Source organism: Gouania willdenowi, chromosome 5 (assembly GCF_900634775.1).
Source record: "Gouania willdenowi chromosome 5, fGouWil2.1, whole genome shotgun sequence".
Taxonomy (NCBI): domain Eukaryota; kingdom Metazoa; phylum Chordata; class Actinopteri; order Blenniiformes; family Gobiesocidae; genus Gouania; species Gouania willdenowi.
Window position 1 is genome coordinate 5,299,764 of NC_041048.1, and position 19,033 is coordinate 5,318,796.

General features: G+C 35.8%; 1 protein-coding gene across 1 annotated transcript; it reads right to left on the reverse strand.

The window, feature by feature from the left end:
* Nucleotides 1-498: 498 nt before the first annotated feature.
* On the reverse strand, nucleotides 499-18,784 carry atrip (ATR interacting protein). Its single transcript, XM_028447163.1, has 18 exons — nucleotides 18,516-18,784; nucleotides 17,335-17,654; nucleotides 15,987-16,066; nucleotides 14,490-14,660; nucleotides 14,294-14,406; nucleotides 12,770-12,915; nucleotides 12,614-12,694; nucleotides 11,220-11,325; nucleotides 9,985-10,125; nucleotides 8,212-8,470; nucleotides 8,075-8,128; nucleotides 7,503-7,684; nucleotides 6,362-6,498; nucleotides 5,262-5,353; nucleotides 3,457-3,525; nucleotides 3,169-3,247; nucleotides 2,859-3,065; nucleotides 499-770 (listed from the first exon to the last, which is right to left on the reverse strand). Exons 2-18 carry the CDS (start codon nucleotides 17,651-17,653, stop codon nucleotides 697-699), a joined length of 2,310 nt encoding a protein of 769 aa, XP_028302964.1. The 5' UTR covers nucleotide 17,654; nucleotides 18,516-18,784; the 3' UTR covers nucleotides 499-696.
* Nucleotides 18,785-19,033: the final 249 nt, after the last annotated feature.

A 19,033-nucleotide genomic window follows, 5' to 3' on the forward strand; every position in this document is an offset into this window, starting at 1 on the left:
ATGTCAATGAAACATCAAAGCGATCAGCAGATGCCTCTGACGAAGACTGGCAGTTGACAATCTGTGCTGAGTAAGTTGAATTGAGATAATTGTGAATAGTGAGGTACAGTATATAGAGTAGCTAGTTAGCATTACAAAGATTGCTATTTGAACATTTTATAGTATAGACTGGGCGTGTCTTAACTGCTCCAGGAGCCCCGCCCATAATCAAGACATTTTTTTAAATTTCCCTACAAGTCAGCAAAAACTAGGGGCTTTAGATGCTTTTTAAATATTACGCTGGTCTGTATTTGGAAAATTAGTTTTACACTCCTGATTTAAAGTCATTTTGTGTTTTTTAAAAAGAAACAAATTAAAAAAGCATCTTGTAGCGAAGTGAATATATTAATAAAGCATGTCTTAATGAAGGAAATTATTGATTGCAATGAATAGAAACAAATCTACTTTTTGTAATAATGTCAAATTCACAGACAGACAAAGGAGTGAAATCCTGGGGATCACAGCAGCTTTATTGATCAAACAATACAAGTTAGAAAAACATCAAAGTAAAAGTATCTCTTTCCCAATCTTCATGTTTGTATTCAATTCACCAGAAAACAGAATAAATGGATTTTTCTAATCAATGGAGTCAATTTCAAATCTTCATTTCTTTTCATCAATCATTTAAGAGAGTCTCAGTCCATCAGAATCAGCCAATCAGGAGCCGGTTTCAGTTTCCATGTCCTCTGCTTCATCGCTCTCTGAGCGGCAGATCTCCTCTAACGCCAGTTCTGAAACACACGTGTTCACACCGACATCAAAACTACAGAGGAGTGAGATACTGTATATTATAAATGTACAGGGTGGAGATTAATTACATTATTCAGTTACAATTAAGCTTTCAATTATCCATGTTCAACTCAATTACAATTACAGTTACCAGCATTTTTTCCACTTACAATTAAATTGCAATTGTTTTTTTTTTACAATTATATTCTCAATTACTAAAGTTCAAATACAAATAACCACAGTTACTGAGCCTGAAATAATTAACCTAATAAAAGTTAGCCTTCCTCTTGTGTTAGCTTCCTATTAGCATCTCTTATGATAACTAGTTCTTAATCGACTGTAAAATACACAATAAACAAATATCTATCATCTAATTTATTTCCTATCTATGGTTCCCTTGTTAGGATTCCTAATAAATGAAAATATAGGTTTTAATATTTTTGGTGTGGGTGTCTGAGCCTTTTTTGTGGTTCAGTAAAGCCCAAGATTTACATTTTTTTTTTTTTAAATGGTCAAATGTGGGAAAGCTTGATATGAAACACATTTTAATGATTGTTAACTACATATGTGTAGAACTGTACATAGAACTGTAACACGGTTCAACTGTTTTGCGTTAAATTATAATTGACATTTTTTAAAAGAATTTTCATGGCAATTACAATTAAAAAGTCAATTATCTAAACTTTAAATTGAATTGTAATTAAATTACAATGTAATTACGATTACGACAGCAACAGATTTTTAAAATTACAATCACAGTTATAATTACACCATAAAAGTTATAATTATGCAATTACAATTATAATTGACCTCAACATCCCGTAATGTGGCTCGTGTATATATATATATATATATATATATATATATATATATATATATATACTGTATATAGTGTACATACAGCTGTAAGCCAGAACAAAACAAGAAGACAGTCATCAACATCCCCCACCAGATTGGTTCTCATTGTAACTCACAACCTTTTCCTAAATGTCCTAAATCTAAGAACTTAGATGTATACATAAGAAAATATTATCACATCAGAATATAAAATTAATAACTATCTTAAACGATTTCTAAGAAAATCTGTCCCCTTTGAAGATACCTCGAACACAGTGAAGAAAAACAGAACAAGGGCAATAACTCCGGAAAAAATATTTGCGCACTTCTCATTTTCGAACTCCATCAAGGTATTGATACCCTGAAGCCACACACCAAATTCGGTTATCAGTTTCTGAGAAAAGCTGTCCCCATTAACTCTGACGAACGCACAGAGCTCAAACCCATATCCCCCTTCCACACTTTGTGACGGGGGGATAATAACTGGATAATATTGATTTAATAATTTATTCAGGAGGCAGAGAAAAGGAGAAAACTCCTCCTTTGATGCTCTTTTCCATGTGGAATTGACTTTGATTCTTTTAATCGACCAGTGCTTTGCTGCATGCAGTATTCAGCCTTTCAAGATGATTTATTCCCTGAAAAGATTGAATTCTACTGCAGAACAAACATGAGTTGACGTAGTGTTGGAGAATTACTACGATCAGTTTTAGTTGCTGACGGACGGTACGTGCGTCTTTCTCGCGCTAATAGAAACACATCACCTGACCACTTAATAAAGGTGTTCGTTTTCCGTTTTTCGTTTTCTGTACTGAAGCAAAAGAGCTTATATTTGAAAAACAAGGCGTTTTCCGTTTTTTCATTTTGGTTTTGGAAACAAATATCAAATAATGAGTGTTTTTTTTTCTCGTTTTTCATGTTTTTGTTACATAATGAAAAACTAATGATACACGGATTCATCCGTCTACAGAACTCTACATCCCAATTTTTTTTCCTTCAAACAAATTATCTCAGATTATTGAACTATGAGGCCTGCATTATGTCTTTATCTGACAGAAAAATATGAACATCTCCAGCAGCTTTAATGCATTAATAGAAAATAGACATTAAAAGCCTATTTTAATGTTTATTTTGTTGGCAAAATAGACATTTTGGCAGTCCAAACCATCAATCTGGTCCGACCAAATTTCAGGAGGGTGGTAGTGATGTCATTTGGTTATGTACAAGACAAACCAACTGCTGTGTGTGTGTACCTTCGCTCTCACTGAGCTCTGGTATCTTCCTCAGCGTGTCCCTCACAGCAGGGATCACCTGGTCGTACATGTGCAGCAGAGGTCTGCAGCTCTCTGAGAAGCTGCCGTGATGCAGCAGTAGCCAGTGAAGTAGCAGCAACGTTTCCCTGAGCAGAGATGCTGGCGGCCTGGACCACCACGGAGACGAGGACATGGTGGAGTCACACTCTGAAGGAATATATATATATATATATATATTAACAACACACGTTAAAAACACGTGAGGGTTTAATTCTTAGCAATAATCTCACAGTTTGTAAACTGGACCCACCTGTGGATTCTGTGAGCTCTGGAGAACCACGAAGCTCTAACCACTGACGGTGGAACACAATCAGAACCGTCTGAACCAGCTGTGAGGACAGAACGATGAGTGAGTGAGGAACAGTGACAGCGAAGAAGAAGAAGAAGAAGAAGAAGAAGAAGAAGAAGAAGAAGAAGAAGAAGAAGAAGAAGAAGAAGAAGAAGAAGAAGAAGAAGAAGAAGAAGAAGAAGAAGAAGAAGAAGAAGAAGAAGAAGAAAAAAAAATAAATAAATAAAATAGAAGAAGAGTAACAGTTACCTCTGTGTAACACTGACAGCTCCTTCTCTCTGGTCTCTGAGTCGTTAATCTGCTCAACAGACGAACCACCTGAGACACCACAGAACAACCCACATCAACCAAAACATCAGTCAAACATCTACTGCTCTTCTTTACCTTTAAAAATCCAAATTAAACATTAGGTGTGTTTATATTCACCACATTTATCAACTTCTGATAAAAAAAAACCAGCAAACAATCCAAATTAAATTTTTTTAGGAAAATCAAGATGAAATCTGTAATTTACATCTGATCCAGATGAAACTCAGTGGAATAATTGATAAACCAACCCATCATAACTGAGTCAAATTTCCTAACGATCAGTCAATTACAAACCAAGATATGATTTTTTTTTGTTTCCATTTTCACCAATGATGGGTTAATTTTGAATCTGATTCAGAATCAGTATATTGATCTGGATCCCTTCAAAATGTAATGCAATCTTCCATGGTGGAATGTCTGTCTTTGGTTAAAATGTTGTTAAAATCAGTTGAGCACTTTTCACGTAATCCTGCTCAGACAAACAAACAAATTAACCTGCGCTTGTTTAACACAGACTTTTGAAAACGACCGATCGGATCCGTACGTCACCATGGAGTCAACAGTGATGATGTCAGAATTCCAAAATGTGGATGGGAAAACGAATGGGATATATATATTTCTATATGTTTGATTTTGGTAGCCAGAACACCACCAAAATTTAATCAGCTGTTTCTCGTCCCATTTAGCAAATTTCCTGAAAATTTCATCAATACCCGTTGATAACTTTTGAAGTTATCGTGTACAGACTGTTTTTTTTTTTTCAAGTCCAATTGTTAAGGCACAAAATACATTTTCAGTTGCACATTTAAAAAGAAAAAGAACTATTATGCAGTTTTGCATTGTTTACTATAGAACCAGAATTTAAATTAATAGGCTTCTTCTTCGTTTGTATTATTCCTTTATTTATTTCATGATTTATTTTTAGTTAAATTGCATTGTTTTGAATAGTTTATCAAGGGATTCTTTAGACAATGAAAAATAAAGGGAAAATAGTACAGTATTTTCTATGGAATATTTTTCAGTCATAATTTGTACATTTTGTAAAATAAAGCATGAGAGAATCATATTGTGAACCCAGTATCGTGAGTTGAGTGAATCATTACATCCCTAATATAATATAAATATATATATATATATATAATTTTTATAAATATATTAAAAAAAATTTTTTTTCCTTTTGGTTGCCAGAACATCACCAAAATGTGCCATTATCAACATTTCTTGAAAATGTCATCAAAATCTATTCATAAGTCTTCAAGTTATCATGTATGCAAAGACAGACTGACCAACATACTTCTGAAAACCGTTTTAGTTTTAAAAAGTAATAAATAAAAACATAAACAAACAATGGTGAAAATACAACTATATATATATATATATATATATATATATATATATATATATATATATATATATGGGATTGCGGTGGCAAGTCTGAGAATAAATGTCATAACAACTGCTAAAAAAATGGTGAAAAGTGAGTTTACATTGTGGACCTGAAACAAAATCATGTGCTTTGTGGCAGTTTACACCAAATGTATAAAAAACAAATAAAGCCTGCTGTATCACCTCATTTATACAAGCAAATCACTTCATAAACCAACAAAAAAGGCAAAAAACAACAACAAAAGACCTTCGTAGTAGTATTAATAAAACTTTAAACCCCAAACCACTGAGGCTTTGACTTGCTTTTGTCTGAATAGAAAAAAAACTCACCAAATAAAAAAAACTCTGGTGTGTTTTACCTGCAGATCCAACAGAATCCAGTCTGTGTGAGCAGCCTGTTTGTCTGCTCTGGTCCTGATGAACTGCAGGAACTTGAGGAACACACAGGGTTCTACAAAGAGCAGAAAACATTTAAAAACATGCTTTATAGAATTTTGCTAAAGTGATTGACAAAAAAACTGATACAAATGATTCGAGGCCAATGCACACAGAAGTAACTTAATAAAATAATTAAAAAGATGACAAATAAGAAAGAGTTTGAACAAAGCAGAAAATGGAAGAATTTATAAAAAATAAAACATTAAAATTAGCAACAAAAAAACAGTAAAATAAAAAATGAATCAATAAAATATTTTAAATATTAAATAATTCAAATTATAAAATTCTAAAAGCCAGACTGAACAAAAAGACAGTAATCAACATCCCCCGCCAGATTTGTTGTCAGGTAGCTTCATGCTAACGTCTATGGGAAAACCCATGTATATGCTCATGCTAACATTTACTGCGATCGGCAGTGATTTACTGTATATAACACACCGTTTATGCTTAACTTTCACAAACACAGTCTTATGCTTGTGAGTATATTTAAGTGTGCTGTCTGATAACATTCCTATGTTTTTTTTTCAAGCCGAAAATACAAGAACTTAGTTCGTAGAGACCAGTAGGCCATGGGCTTTCAAGACGACGACTTCCGACTACTACGGCAACAGTGGTAGGTCAAAACACACAATCTCACACAGAGTAAAGAAAAACTGAATAAGTGCAATAACTCCGGAAAAAATAATTGTGCACTTCTCATTTTTGAACTCCATCACGGTATTGATACCCTGAAGCCACACACTGAATTTGGTTATCCTATCTTAAACAGTTTCTGAGAAAAACGGTCCCCTTTAACTCGGTCGGATGCACGGAGCTCAAACCTATAGCCCCCTTCCACTTTGTGATTAAAAATCGTAATATTCTCGGATCCTCTCAGATCCCACAACAAAATGTTCCACCGTCTTGGATAAAAAAAAAAAAAACTTGAGTAGTCACCAAACTTTGGGCGTAAAAACATCACGCTGAAAAGGGTTTTTGTATCACATTAAAGGTTCCTTTGTAGCAAGAGGTGAAGCCTCACCTTGTTCAGAGCAGAGCTGATTGGACAGAGTTTGATGGTTGGACAAGGACACAAGGAGGGACACACAGTCTGAGACCACCTGTAGTCGACTGTCAGAGGAAACACAAGCCAGCACCACCTGTAGAACACCCTCCAACCTGAGGGGAATAAAGAGAGGGAGGGGTTTGAGAGAAGGAGAAGAAGAAGAAGAGCATGCATGTGTTGGAAATATCACACTGATGTATTACACACTACAAAGTCAATGAGTATATACAGTCTACTATATAATTATGATTAGGATGATGAGTGTTCCCACTAAAGTATACCTCCAAGTATCCCAAGATGCATTTGGAACCTACAACGACAAAAGCCTGAAGCACATTGAGGCTAAATATCTCAGTTGATTCTCCATCTTTCAAAGTTAACTTCAAAACAAGAGCCCTATTTACATAACAGCTTAAAATCTAATGGAAGACAAGAAGAGATGCTTTTATTTTGAAAAGGTGATGTTTGATTTTTAGCTTGAAGCCGGTTCCAGGACGATTTTACATTCTGCTCGCAATGCATCATGGGGCATTTGAATATGACTAGTGTGCCCACCGTGCATACTTAAAAAATGTCCCGATACAGTATACATCCGGGTAGTTCTCGTGTACTCTAACTTTTCTAATGTGAATACGTAATTTTACGACAAACTTAGTATGAGTAGTATGTTAGTATGACATTTACAACATAGCATCTTCTGACATCTTTCCCTTTTGTTCTGCATGATTTTCTAGAGTTGTTGTAGTGAAAGTTTGACTCTCGGTGCTTTCACTACTTCTATATCGTCATGACTTTAACTACTTATAACTGGGAAAGATGAAGCCTGTTAGGGCATTAAAATGTCCCCATATAGCATACAATCTTTTCATACTATCTAATGTGAATGCACTACATACTATATTTGACGTCACACTGAGTATGAGTACTACCTTAGGATGACATTTTTATCACAACCTAAATGTGTGCGTCTGTGATTGTGTTTAGGAAAGGCCAATTTATTTGTATAGCGCATTTCATACACAAGGGAAGTTATGAAACTCACCATATTCTTTAATCAAACTCAAATTGTTTAATTTAAGGGTGATTTAAAAAATAAGAATCACAGGTGTGAGTGTACCTGTCAGCGTGTGTGGGCGGCGTCCTGTCGGCAAGGAGCCTCAGAGTCTTCATGGCGTGGGAGGAGATGTTGTTACTCTGAGAGTTGTCGTTGCCACCGAGCCTCGACTCACTCAACCTCAGCAGGGATTTCAGAACCGAATTCTGGTTGCACAAACCCACCGATGTTTCAGCGTGAATCGTCTGCAAGAGAATCACAAATGTTTTATTTGCCAAGTACAGTTTTTAAGACAGCACAAGGAATTTGACTTGGTAGTCGGTGCGCGGAACAAAAAACAAGGAAACAAGCCAGCAACAATAATAATAATAATGATAAATATAAAGGATGAGGGATAAATAAGGGACAGATAGAGAATGAAGGATAAATATAATTCTAAAAAAAAGAAAAAAGAAAAAGAAGGCCTTAGTTTGACTTTAGGACACTGGCATTCAAATCTAGAACCAAAATAGGATCAGGATAGTAGAAATAAACCCTCACAAATGCCTGTGAATTCCTTCTTCCCCTAATTTAGGATTTTTAATTTCTTAAATGTGGAAAATGTTATTAAGAAACAGGATGATGTCAATGGTTACCTTGCTATTAGCATCTTCTCGTTCACTCGTGTTCAACAGCACAGCTTCCACCACCTGAGGACCAAAGGTCAAAGGTCAGCACTGGGAAACATTCACTCAAATCCCATTTCAGCGTTTCCCGACACGAGCCTCGTCACCTCGTCGCTGTGCGTCAGCAGGAGATCCAGGAGGCTTAGAGCAGCTAAACCAGTGTCCTCCATGCTAAAACCAGACAAACCAGTCTCCTCCTCCTCCAGTCTTCCCAGTGCTGCTGAACACGAGGAAGACGCAGAAGAAGAAGATGAGCCACCGCTGCGGGAGGAGGTGGAGTTGGACTTCATCGCGTCCACAGCCTGACAGAGTCGAGTCAGATGGAAGTCCATCAGAGGCAGGAGGAGGACGGCTCCAGGACACGACCTGCACAGATTCACAAAATGTTAAAAAAACACAAATTAAACAGTGCTACACCGGTGCTGCCGAGATTTAAAGTCAACCTTGTGGCAGTTAAAGCTGCAATATGTAGATTCATGAGGCGCTCCACGCTCCTCCCTCTCCTCCTGAAACACTCACAGGTTTTCTTGGGAAGGCTTGCGTGCGCATGCACAACTGTGGAACTCTTTGCGACTTGGACAGTAAGAGGCTCACAGCAGCATCACGCTCCTGTATTTCTAAAGCCCATTTACACAGATTCACTGACCACTAAGAACACTTTGGATTACAATCTGCAATACAACATAATAAAGTGATTTATGACCAAATAAAACCAACAGCAATTACATATTGCAGCTTCAAATCAAACTAGCTGTTAAAATAAATAGTACGCACTAGTTTAAAGTTCTGATTTAACATACATGAAGACATGTAGTTAGTTTAGGGATGTAAGGATATATCCTAAATTGGCTAAAAATCGATGCCAAAAAGAGGGGATTAAAATCAATACAGTTGTTGTTTTGACATTACGGTCTCTCTTGGTTCAGCCGCACACTCGATGAAACCAAAATCAGTGGCAAGAGAGAAACTTTAATCAGGCCAAAAATAATTAAGACCCAGCCTGAGCCCAACAGAACACGGCCCCAACACGTACAACCCAAATTTAGCCTATGTCTCTAAACTCGAATCAGTTTCAACCAGACACTATTCACATCTGTGCGTGTGCATGTAGAGGTGAGTCAGCATCCATTTGTGTGACTTTCTCACGCCAATTCAAATGCATCACCTGATTTACTACACAACCTCCAAACCTGGCCTGAACCCGTGGTATTAAACCACAGAGCGACACACAATGCACAGACTCCTTAAAAAAAAATGTAAATTCCAAACCAGGAACATAGCAAACTTTTGTTATATTTTATTTTAGATGTTTTTAAAAAATATATACTTTTGTTCAACTTTGCATGGTGATAAATTAAGAAATGTGCCTTTTATTTTGGTTTAAGAGTTCAAACAGTTTCTAAAAATGTTATAAGAAAAAAACATAGTTTTTTTTTTTTTTTTAGCAATTTAAATAAAAGAATAAAAATATGATATCCTATACTATGTGTGTTTTACCTGTTCCCCTCTGACAGGGAACAGAAGTTATAGTCATAACATTTCATTTTTCAAAAGAAAAACATACATTTAAATATTTAACATACAATATAGATTTGAAGCATAGGACCATGATGGATTGCTTCTCTGGGAACAAACCATTAGACATATTGTATAAATGTGATATAATTCTATCAGGGCTGCTATTATGGCTGACTCCACACGATGGCGCTGCAGTCCTAGAAATGTTGAAAGTGAGTGCTTTAAAAACCTTTGGACTTTGGAAACTACAAAAAAACGCCTGATTCTAACTCCACCAAGAAGTAAAATCACTGCATAAAAACATTGCAAAAGTTTTCCTTTGTCGACATGAACTGTGTAAACATCCACCCATCAAAGTTCACCTGGTGCTGCTGTTGTTTCTGGCTGTAAATCCTGATTGGCTCACGCTCAGCATGTTGATTCCAGTTACAGCGAGACTCTGGACTGGACTCAGTGCAGCAGGTACAGCATCAGATCCAGGCTTTGGACGTCCTCCCAGCTGACTGGATGTGAGGGTGGATACAGTTAGTAGAGACGACACAATCACAATGAGAAAATGTGCACTTGGCCAGTTGTCCTTTGCATTTCAAGCTGCTCATTACTGGAATGTATTACCTGTAAATATAAGCCACACTCCCACATATAATTCATTTAAATTCAGATCTAGCCCTGATAGTCAGGAGTTCTCCAGCATTTTATTTTTTATTCATATCTAATATTTATATTAAAGTATTGAACACTTGAATAAAAAGACAGTGATTTTTTTTTTTTATTGTACTATTGTTGATAGATTTTGTTTTAAAGCTAGGGTTGATGATTTTCTCCAGATACACTTTTTAAGTTTTTGGTTGAAATTGTTTTTATGTCCTGACAGAAATTAAGATCAGCTGCTGTAAATCTGTAATAACTTCGATCAACGGAAAAAAAACAAACCATTTTTTTTTTAACCATTCACGTCTCCCTGTCTCCCTGCTTGTTCTCGATCCCTCACATGCACGAGCTCTTGGTCACGTTTTTAACATATACTGTATAAGGGTAAAGTTTATTGTTCACTTACTGCTGAATGAGACAACGACATTTCTACACAATACAAGTGATGAGCTTAGCTCCTCTTCTGCAGCAGCTGTGAGCATGCATGTGAGTGAGACACAGGGGAGGGGCGAGGGGGTAAAGGCATAGCCGTCGGGGAAGCTACATTCAAAATCAAACTCGCTTTCGAAAATCGCCTACCCTACCTTTAAGGGTGACTTTTAAAAGATGTCCTGGGACAGCACATGAAAAATAGTCAAATAAGATAAACAAAAAAATAAAAATAAATAAATAAAAACATTCTGATTGTGATTAAAAATACACAACTATGTGCAGCACGTCCATTCTTTTTAACATAAAGATATAATACAACATCCACTATAAACAAAGGAGGTTTTCTGTGAAGTAATGATAGAAAAAATGTGTATTACTATCAATTAACAAGGTGGAGAAACACCTGCAGCAGTGCTCCTGCTGTCATTAATAGAAATGTCCCTCAGTCTGAGCGAGGTCATCACAATAAACACAATGTTAATGGAGGAAAATGTGTTTGAGTCCAGGATTTCACCTGGACATCTGCTGCAGGACATTGAAGTTCATTGACAGCAGATGAGTCAAACCCAGGCTGCTGCCAGACAGAGGCTGCTGCAGCAACAAGCTCAATAACACGCCACCTGGTGGACAAAGCATGAAATCAAATATTACATCTGAATCCTAACTCATACATTTGTAGTTTAAAGTGTTACTTAATGCTCCAAGTATCAAAGTATCACATTTGATGTGGCCGTGTCCTGATAAAAGATTATGTAACCCAGGTTCCAAAATAGTTTATTTATAGTAATATTAATATATAGCATGACTACTAAATCAAATCAAACTTTTTTAAATACCGAGTGATTTTCAGGTAGTTTAAAAACCACAAACCCACAAAAAATAAATACTATACTTTGTGTTTAAGCCCTTTGAGTGCCTGGAGCTGCTTTTTTAGTCGTTTTATCTGTAGCGGTGCCTCTAAGAAGACCATGTTCTGGTGTTTTGGTTGTTCTTGTTCATATGTTCTAATTAATGTGTGTGTATCGTGCTTATTCTTTAGTAAATTTACACACATTGGTACGTTATGACTGGTATGGTTGTTGATAAAACTGTTAACCATCCGACCTATCCCAACTTTTATTTTATTTATTCATCTATTATTATTTTGTTTTGTATTTTTAATATAAATTCAATCTTGTTTTAAATATCGGTAAACTGTGTGTTTAATTTTCACGCTGTTTATCTTATTTATTTACATTTTTTTTTTTAATTTATGTATATATCTATAGGTGTGTGTGTGTCTATATACAGTATATATGCGTTCTAATTTTGTGTGACCCTTTTTGTCGTCTTCATTTTTTTCTTTTTAAACTTATCAAATATCAATTGATGAGCTTGACTATTTATTGTTGCTATTATTCCTACAATTACTATCATTGCTACTGTTGTTATTGTCTTTTTTGTTTTATTCTTGATTCTGTTTTTTTTTAATGCACGTAAATATTGCACCAAAATGTGAAAATCTTTGCTAACTGAGTACCAAACATGTAATAAAATTAGTTTAATCAGACACAGGTTAAAACAATATTAGGGGTAGGTTTTAATAATGAGGGGTAGGTTTTTATAAGTTCTTTTAACTTCTTCCTGCTCCCTTTGAGAGCAATTGATTTGGATTTGTCATTATGTAAAATAAGTTTGTAATATGCTGCTCAAATGAATAAATAAATGAAAATGGAATGAAATGAATGAATATAATTCCTAAGTATATGACATTATTGTAATTTCCAAATGCTGTTACCATATTTACATTCAATTAGCTGTTAAAAAAAAAAAAAAAAAAAAAAACCTAAAACAAGGAAAAGAGACCTAAATAAATAAAAAAAAATAAATAGTTGTAGGAGTTATTAATCTGCAGATATTGTAACTGACCTCTGGGCTGTTTGGGTGCAGGTCTGACCGACTGGAAAGGGTCCTTAAGGTCTCTAGTTCTGCTACTAGACGATCCATAATCTGCCGACACATTTGTCAGTTTTAGATGTTATTATAATCACCCTCCACACATCCTCTGCTCCGTTTCCCACTGACCTTCTTTCCTACTCTTCACTGGAATCGTTCTGGATGAAACCTGAGCTTCAAACATTTCCTTAGTGATGAAACCGTTTGCCAACGGAGATGACGAGCTGCTGCTGTTCCCATGATGCCTCTGGGTCACTGAACAAACGGCTTTAGGACTTAAATGGAAAAAAAGACAAGAAATCAGATGAGAAAGAGCATAATGATGGAATGAATGAGTGATAACACACATTTTAAAAAATCTCATTTTGTACATAAGTGGAAAAAAACAGTATTTAGTGCAGTGGTTCACAACCTTTTTTGGATCGTGACCCTGTTTTGATATCAAAAATTTCTGGTGACCATAAGGACATTTTTTCTTTCTTTCTATAATTAGTTTTTGATCATGTTTGAGCTCAGATTTTTTTTTTACTGCATTTTCAGTAGATTCACAAAGTGAAAGCATAGAAATACAGTTGTTTAAGATTGTGTGTTGCTTTAATAAATAATAAAACTAAATAAATAATTAAAACATTTCAAAAAAATCTATTTTAATCTTGCAGAAATCTCAGGTGACCACATATAAAACTGCAGGCGACCCCACATGGGGTCCCGACCCCAATGTTAAAAAACTGGTTTAGTGGCTCCTGAATTATTTATTCCTATAGTTTATCCGGTCTTCTTATGCCTGGGGTGGGGCCAACCCTGACACTTTTTTTGTTAATTTTCCACACACTCTCTTTCTCTTAAGTACCTCCTGTAGTGCCATCGCATACCGCTAAGGGTACACGTACCCCCATTTGTGAACCACTTATATAAGGACCCTTACGATGCGATTATGATTCAGGGTGCTACGATTCGATTATTCAACAATTATCACGATATATTTTTGTGGACAGGTGTTGTAAATTCGCAAATGTGCTAAAACATGCAAAAAGACACATCTGGGTTATCAATGCAATTGTGATGTCCATTTTATGGACTGCTAAATAAATATGTATTTTAATGTATTTTTTGAAGCATTAATATTAATTTCTGCAATGTAATGTTTATTTTAGTGAGGTTAGTAACATTCAGAGCCATAAAAGCAACGGCACTAATAAATGGCATAATCATTTGTTTCAGTTGTCTGCCTTGGCTTTTCTCATTTTTCTAATCTATTTATTCAACCTTATTATTTTAAGTATTTTTTTATTAAGTATATTTTATTGTATTTATTTCTAACTTAATCTCCCTATTTTCTTTCTTTTTTTTGAGCGTGCACATGTACACCCCCGTCAATTAGTTATTATGAAAAACAATAATTTTTGGACATTTATGAATTGTTACTGAATTGCCATGTGTTGCATCGCGATTAATCTAGTATTCAATATATTGACACACTTCTATTATGTATTAGAAATGTCATTACAATGCATTAAAACAATACATAATTCAGCTGAAAACACACACTTCAGTTTATCTCAACTTTTATCTCAGCTACATAAGATTCGTGGATGAGGAAATAAAATATGTTGATTTAATGATGAATGCAGGAACATACAGTGATGCTCTGACCTGTTTTTAGGAAGAGGAGAGCTTGTCTTGTTTTTATCTGAACTGTGGAGTTTAGTCTTGATGTCATTGATCTCTGCTTCTTTAAACTGTAGCTCCGACTGCAGGGACTGAACCTGAACACAGAGGACATGCTGGTGTTAGTCTCAGGACTGTCATAAGACGTATCTACATTTGTTTTTACAAATCAAAAGCTGACTTTCTTGTTGAGCTCCTTCTCTCGTTCGCTCTGTTCCGTCTTCCTCTGAGTATCCAGCAGGATCTGGTTCTGTCTCTGAGCCTCTTTGTCCTGCTGCGCTGCTTTCAGGGAGTCTCGCAGGACTCGGATCTCCCCACTTTTCAACAAAATCTCATCCTCCACTTCCTTTAGCTGGAAGTGCAAAACATCAAAACAATGTGACAGTAAAAGACAGGTGCTTTCATCCTGGTTGAATCAATGTATTACAGTAGAGGTGTCAACATTTGGAAACGTAGCAAAAGGTGATGATTTGTAAAAATGTTTCCCTAAATACAAAATAAAATCTTAAATATTATATAAGTCTACCCATGGGGACAAATAAAGTTAACAGTTTCTAAAAGCTTACATCATTTAAACTGCTCCTGTGATTTTCCTGTCAGATGGAATACTCGAAGAAACAAAAGTCCCTGATGAGCATAAATCATCCACATGCGAGGGTTGGAAAAGGGTGGAAAATTTCAGATAAATTTCCACGGTAAATTTATGCTCAGGAATTTTGGGTATAAGTAACTTTAAATTACTAAATAAGTGTATCATATACAAACATAAATATTAGCATTCATGCAAAATTAAAAAATCATAATAATTTCCACTAGGGTTGCAAAATTCCAATTTATGTATGAAATATATTTCATTGGCATATTTTACACTCAAAACATTGGCTATAACATGCCATGTGCCAACAACTTAAAATAAAAAAATAACATACAATCTGCCCGTGGCTTTTAAACCAACTTTGACTTTAGTGCAACATGACTGAGGTATTTATGCCTAGAACAACAAATAAATGCAGAAAGTTAGTACTTTCTTTTTAGATTTTATTGAAAAAACACAAGCAGGTCACAATCACCAGGTTTCAACACACTTCTTTGTGGAGTTACAATGTTTCCTGCACTGGAAAAGACTTTCCTGGGTAAATAAAGGTAAAAAATAATTAAATAAATACATAAATAAAACTCGATATGGATGCATTTTGAATCGATCCAAGAATAGTGCGACGTAATATCGCGATATATATCGCTGAATCGATTTTTTTCACCATTTCAACGGTGTATTCCTTTATAATTGTCCTCCTCTGTGGATCACTACTCTCTCTGTTATGCAGTTAAAGCTGCATTCTCCAGGGCTAAAGCTGCTGCAGCAGGAAAAGGAAGAACGCTGCGCGCAAACGACACCAAGTGACCGAGCACGACCACCTGTTCTAAATATCTGTCTAAACCCGACCCGTCCAGTGCCGTCGGGGTTTGGTCGGATATCCATCCTCTAGTATCAGCTGTAAACAGCTTATACGCTCCCCCGTGGTGGCTTGGCTGATGGCTGCAGTTACACCAACCACTGTGGTGTCACTATGGAGTCTGACTTCTAGATCCTGCTCCATGCTCCTTTAAAAGGTGGATTATTTTTTTTTTTAAGTTACCCTACGGATGGTTTTTAACAATGTGAGAAAGTGGTTCTTACCTTCCTCTTTAGTTCTGCGTGCTGAGCCTCCAGCACGCTGTAGGAATCCCTGGTGTCTGACCAAATCTGCTGCCCATTACCTGAACACACACAATCCAATAAAACACGATCAACACGAGCACTGGTTATTACATCACTGCCACATTCTGATGCAGTCTTATTCAAGCATGCCAGGAATGCGCTATTACATTTTTAGATTTGATTTTTTTTATTACTAAACAACTTATTTTTATGTTGGCATAATTTTAATTAGCAAATGTGTTTTTAGAAGAAGGAAACTGAATCATCTCCACCAACTTTGGAACATTTTACACAACTTAGAACCAATCATGCCCAAACATACACGAGCAGCCAAAAAACAAAAGATTACATAAAAATTACACTTCTAATTTTGGACACCATCTGAAAAAAATTGAATTGAAAAACCAGTGGTTGAGTTTAAACAGTTAAGAATGATGTAAAATGAATTTCAAACACCAAAATATACAGATCATCATCTATCTTTTTTCTCAAAATGGCAATATACCATATCAATCTTGATATTTTTAACTCAAAGTCTGACCAGAAAGACAATTCCTGGTTAAATTTGCTGATGCAAAATTCCACACAGGCACATTTATTAACAAACAGCTGCACAATATGTCCCACTTTAGGCTTGTTCTCCTATAAGGGACAGCACGTGTGAGTGAGTATTATAGGGTGGCTTGTTTAGGGAAAGGTCTGGGATAGGACGCACTCAGCAGTGACTCCTAAAACAGGTATTTTAATAAAAATAAGTGGAGCTGGGCGATATATCAAGATTCAAAATATCTCGAGTTTTCACTTTTGATGATATAGAAAATTACAACATCACCTTTATCTATATTTAGTTTTTATAGCTTGTTTTGTTTTAAAGTACCTGTTTTAGGAACAGCATGAAAAGCACAGTTAGATGGATTACTGAGTGTGTCTGAAGCCAGACCTTCAACTAAACAAGCCACACTACAGAACTCACTCACACGTGCTGTCCCTTAGAGGAGAAAAAGCCAAAAGCGGCACATATTGTGCTGCTGTTTGTTTATAAATGTGCCTGTGTGGCATTTTACATCAGCACATTTTACCCAAAATAGTCTTTATGGTCAGACTTTATTTGAAATAAAAATATTGAAATTCATATTGTATATCGCCATTTGGTGAAAAAACATTGAAATATGGGTTTTGGTCCAAATTGCCCAGCTCTAAAAATTATAAAGAATATATCGATATAGGCCATATTGTAATTGTCAATATCACCAAAACAGAAAACTCGATATATCTTGATATATTGCCCAGGCCTAGTCAGACGTGTTAAGTTGAGTTTTTAACTCACACAGTGGCTCTCTGCTTGACATCCCAGCATTCCCTCTGCTGCTGCTGCTGCTGTGGTTGATTCCCAATGATTTTCCTCTGCTCGCAGTTTGATTCAGCCCAGTAAATAGTGGCCGATGTTGTTCTGTGGCTTTGGTTCCTGCAGGTTCAGAGCCTTTTCCCGTCCCCGACTCAGTGATGGCCTGTGAGGCAATGATGTCGATTTCATCCAAGTCGTCCTGCGTAAAGTCTCCATCGTCTCCGAATGGATCCTCGAAGGCCACGGTCGTCACTGCCTCCTGGTTGAGGCCTCGGAGGCGTTTGAATGGGGGACAGTTCATGCTGTCAATGAGACATAAGACAGGTGAGTGATAGATTTACCACAAATTATTGATTTGTCCTGGTTTTTCACAAACTCAGTCCCGTTTGTCCCGTCTGGTCTGAAGCTTAATATAGTATGCTTAAAAACTTTTGTGCACTGTGAGCTGTCAATCACAACAGTTGCCACGGTAGCGCCTGCAATATGAACCAATTAAAAAGCTCAAAAGTCTTCCACGTGTTTGCAACTCGACGCTGATTGGTCGACGGCATAGACAATATTATCTTTCGCTTCCTTTCATGCTTTCTTCTTCAACTAGTTTTTTTTTTTTTAGATTATTCAAAACAATTTTATGTTCACTTAAGAAAATTTTTTTAAATTGTTTTTCACTGCTGCAATAATACATTTCATCCAAAAGGAAGAAATAAGAAATGTCATTTATGTGACTTTTATTTAATTACAAATAAAAGCATATGCAAAAAGTGTCTATAGAACTTGGCATTAACAGAGTTGATGTGCCACCTTTTATTTTGTGTTAAGTTTATTATAAGAAATTAAATATTAAAAATAAAATAAAAAAACAGGTTGTAGAGGGAAACCATTTAAGCAATATGAAAAACGACAAGTTTCATTCCACCATACAAATGTAGGTAAATATGAGTTTAAAAAAAGCAGTTTTCATTTAAACTTCAGGCTACAAAAAATAGGATTATTACATTCAAAACATGTGTAGCTTAGGATTCCTGTTGTGTCCAATAGCAGCATTCTATTATATTTACTTTAGGAAAAAACACCCTTTATAAATGTATATCATTTTTTTATTTGTAAACTGGTCTCTCTTCAACACAGCAGTTTAATTTAAGTTAGATTATACATATTCTTACCTGGTTGGATTGAGCTAAATAGCCTGTTAAGCTAAACAACGCCGCTAATCAAGCAGCTGCTAATTCACAGGCACATCCGGGTAAGCGTTAGTATTTAAAAGTACTTTACGAGTATCGGTTTAAATTACTCCGTTCCCATGGTTCATTTATCCATGCAAACGTTTAATAAACCGATTGAAAATCATAAAGTTCAGCGACTTCAGCCCCGCTTCATTGACCATAATAATCTGACCAATCAGGAAGTAGCACCGAATTTCCGGCCCACATCCTCTACGGGAGCCCGTAGGAGTCAAACTTCTGAAAACGCAAATATACAATAACAAAACTCGACGTTTTTGGGGAAAGGAACAAAAGAAATGAGCAGAGCAGAATTTAAATATATTACATGTGTGTAAATATACAGTGATGATGCATGGATTAGAGGCAAACGTGTGTATGTCTAAAACCGAATAAAAATATTTAACACTTGAGACACATGATGGTTTTTATAAAGTTTGATACAACGAAATTCAGCGACA

What these genes read in the sequence shown, in the direction of transcription:
- atrip (XM_028447163.1), bottom strand. Translation starts at nt 17,653, where the DNA reads ATGAACTGTCCCCCATTCAAACGCCTCCGAGGCCTCAACCAGGAGGCA. An exon ending in AGAAGGAGCTCAACAAGAAA is followed by an intron (nt 14,407 to 14,489) that starts GTCAGCTTTTGA and finishes CTCTGTGTTCAG; the next exon opens with GTTCAGTCCCTGCAGTCGGA. An exon ending in AGAGCTCACAGAATCCACAG is followed by an intron (nt 3,066 to 3,168) that starts GTGGGTCCAGTT and finishes ATATTCCTTCAG; the next exon opens with AGTGTGACTCCACCATGTCC.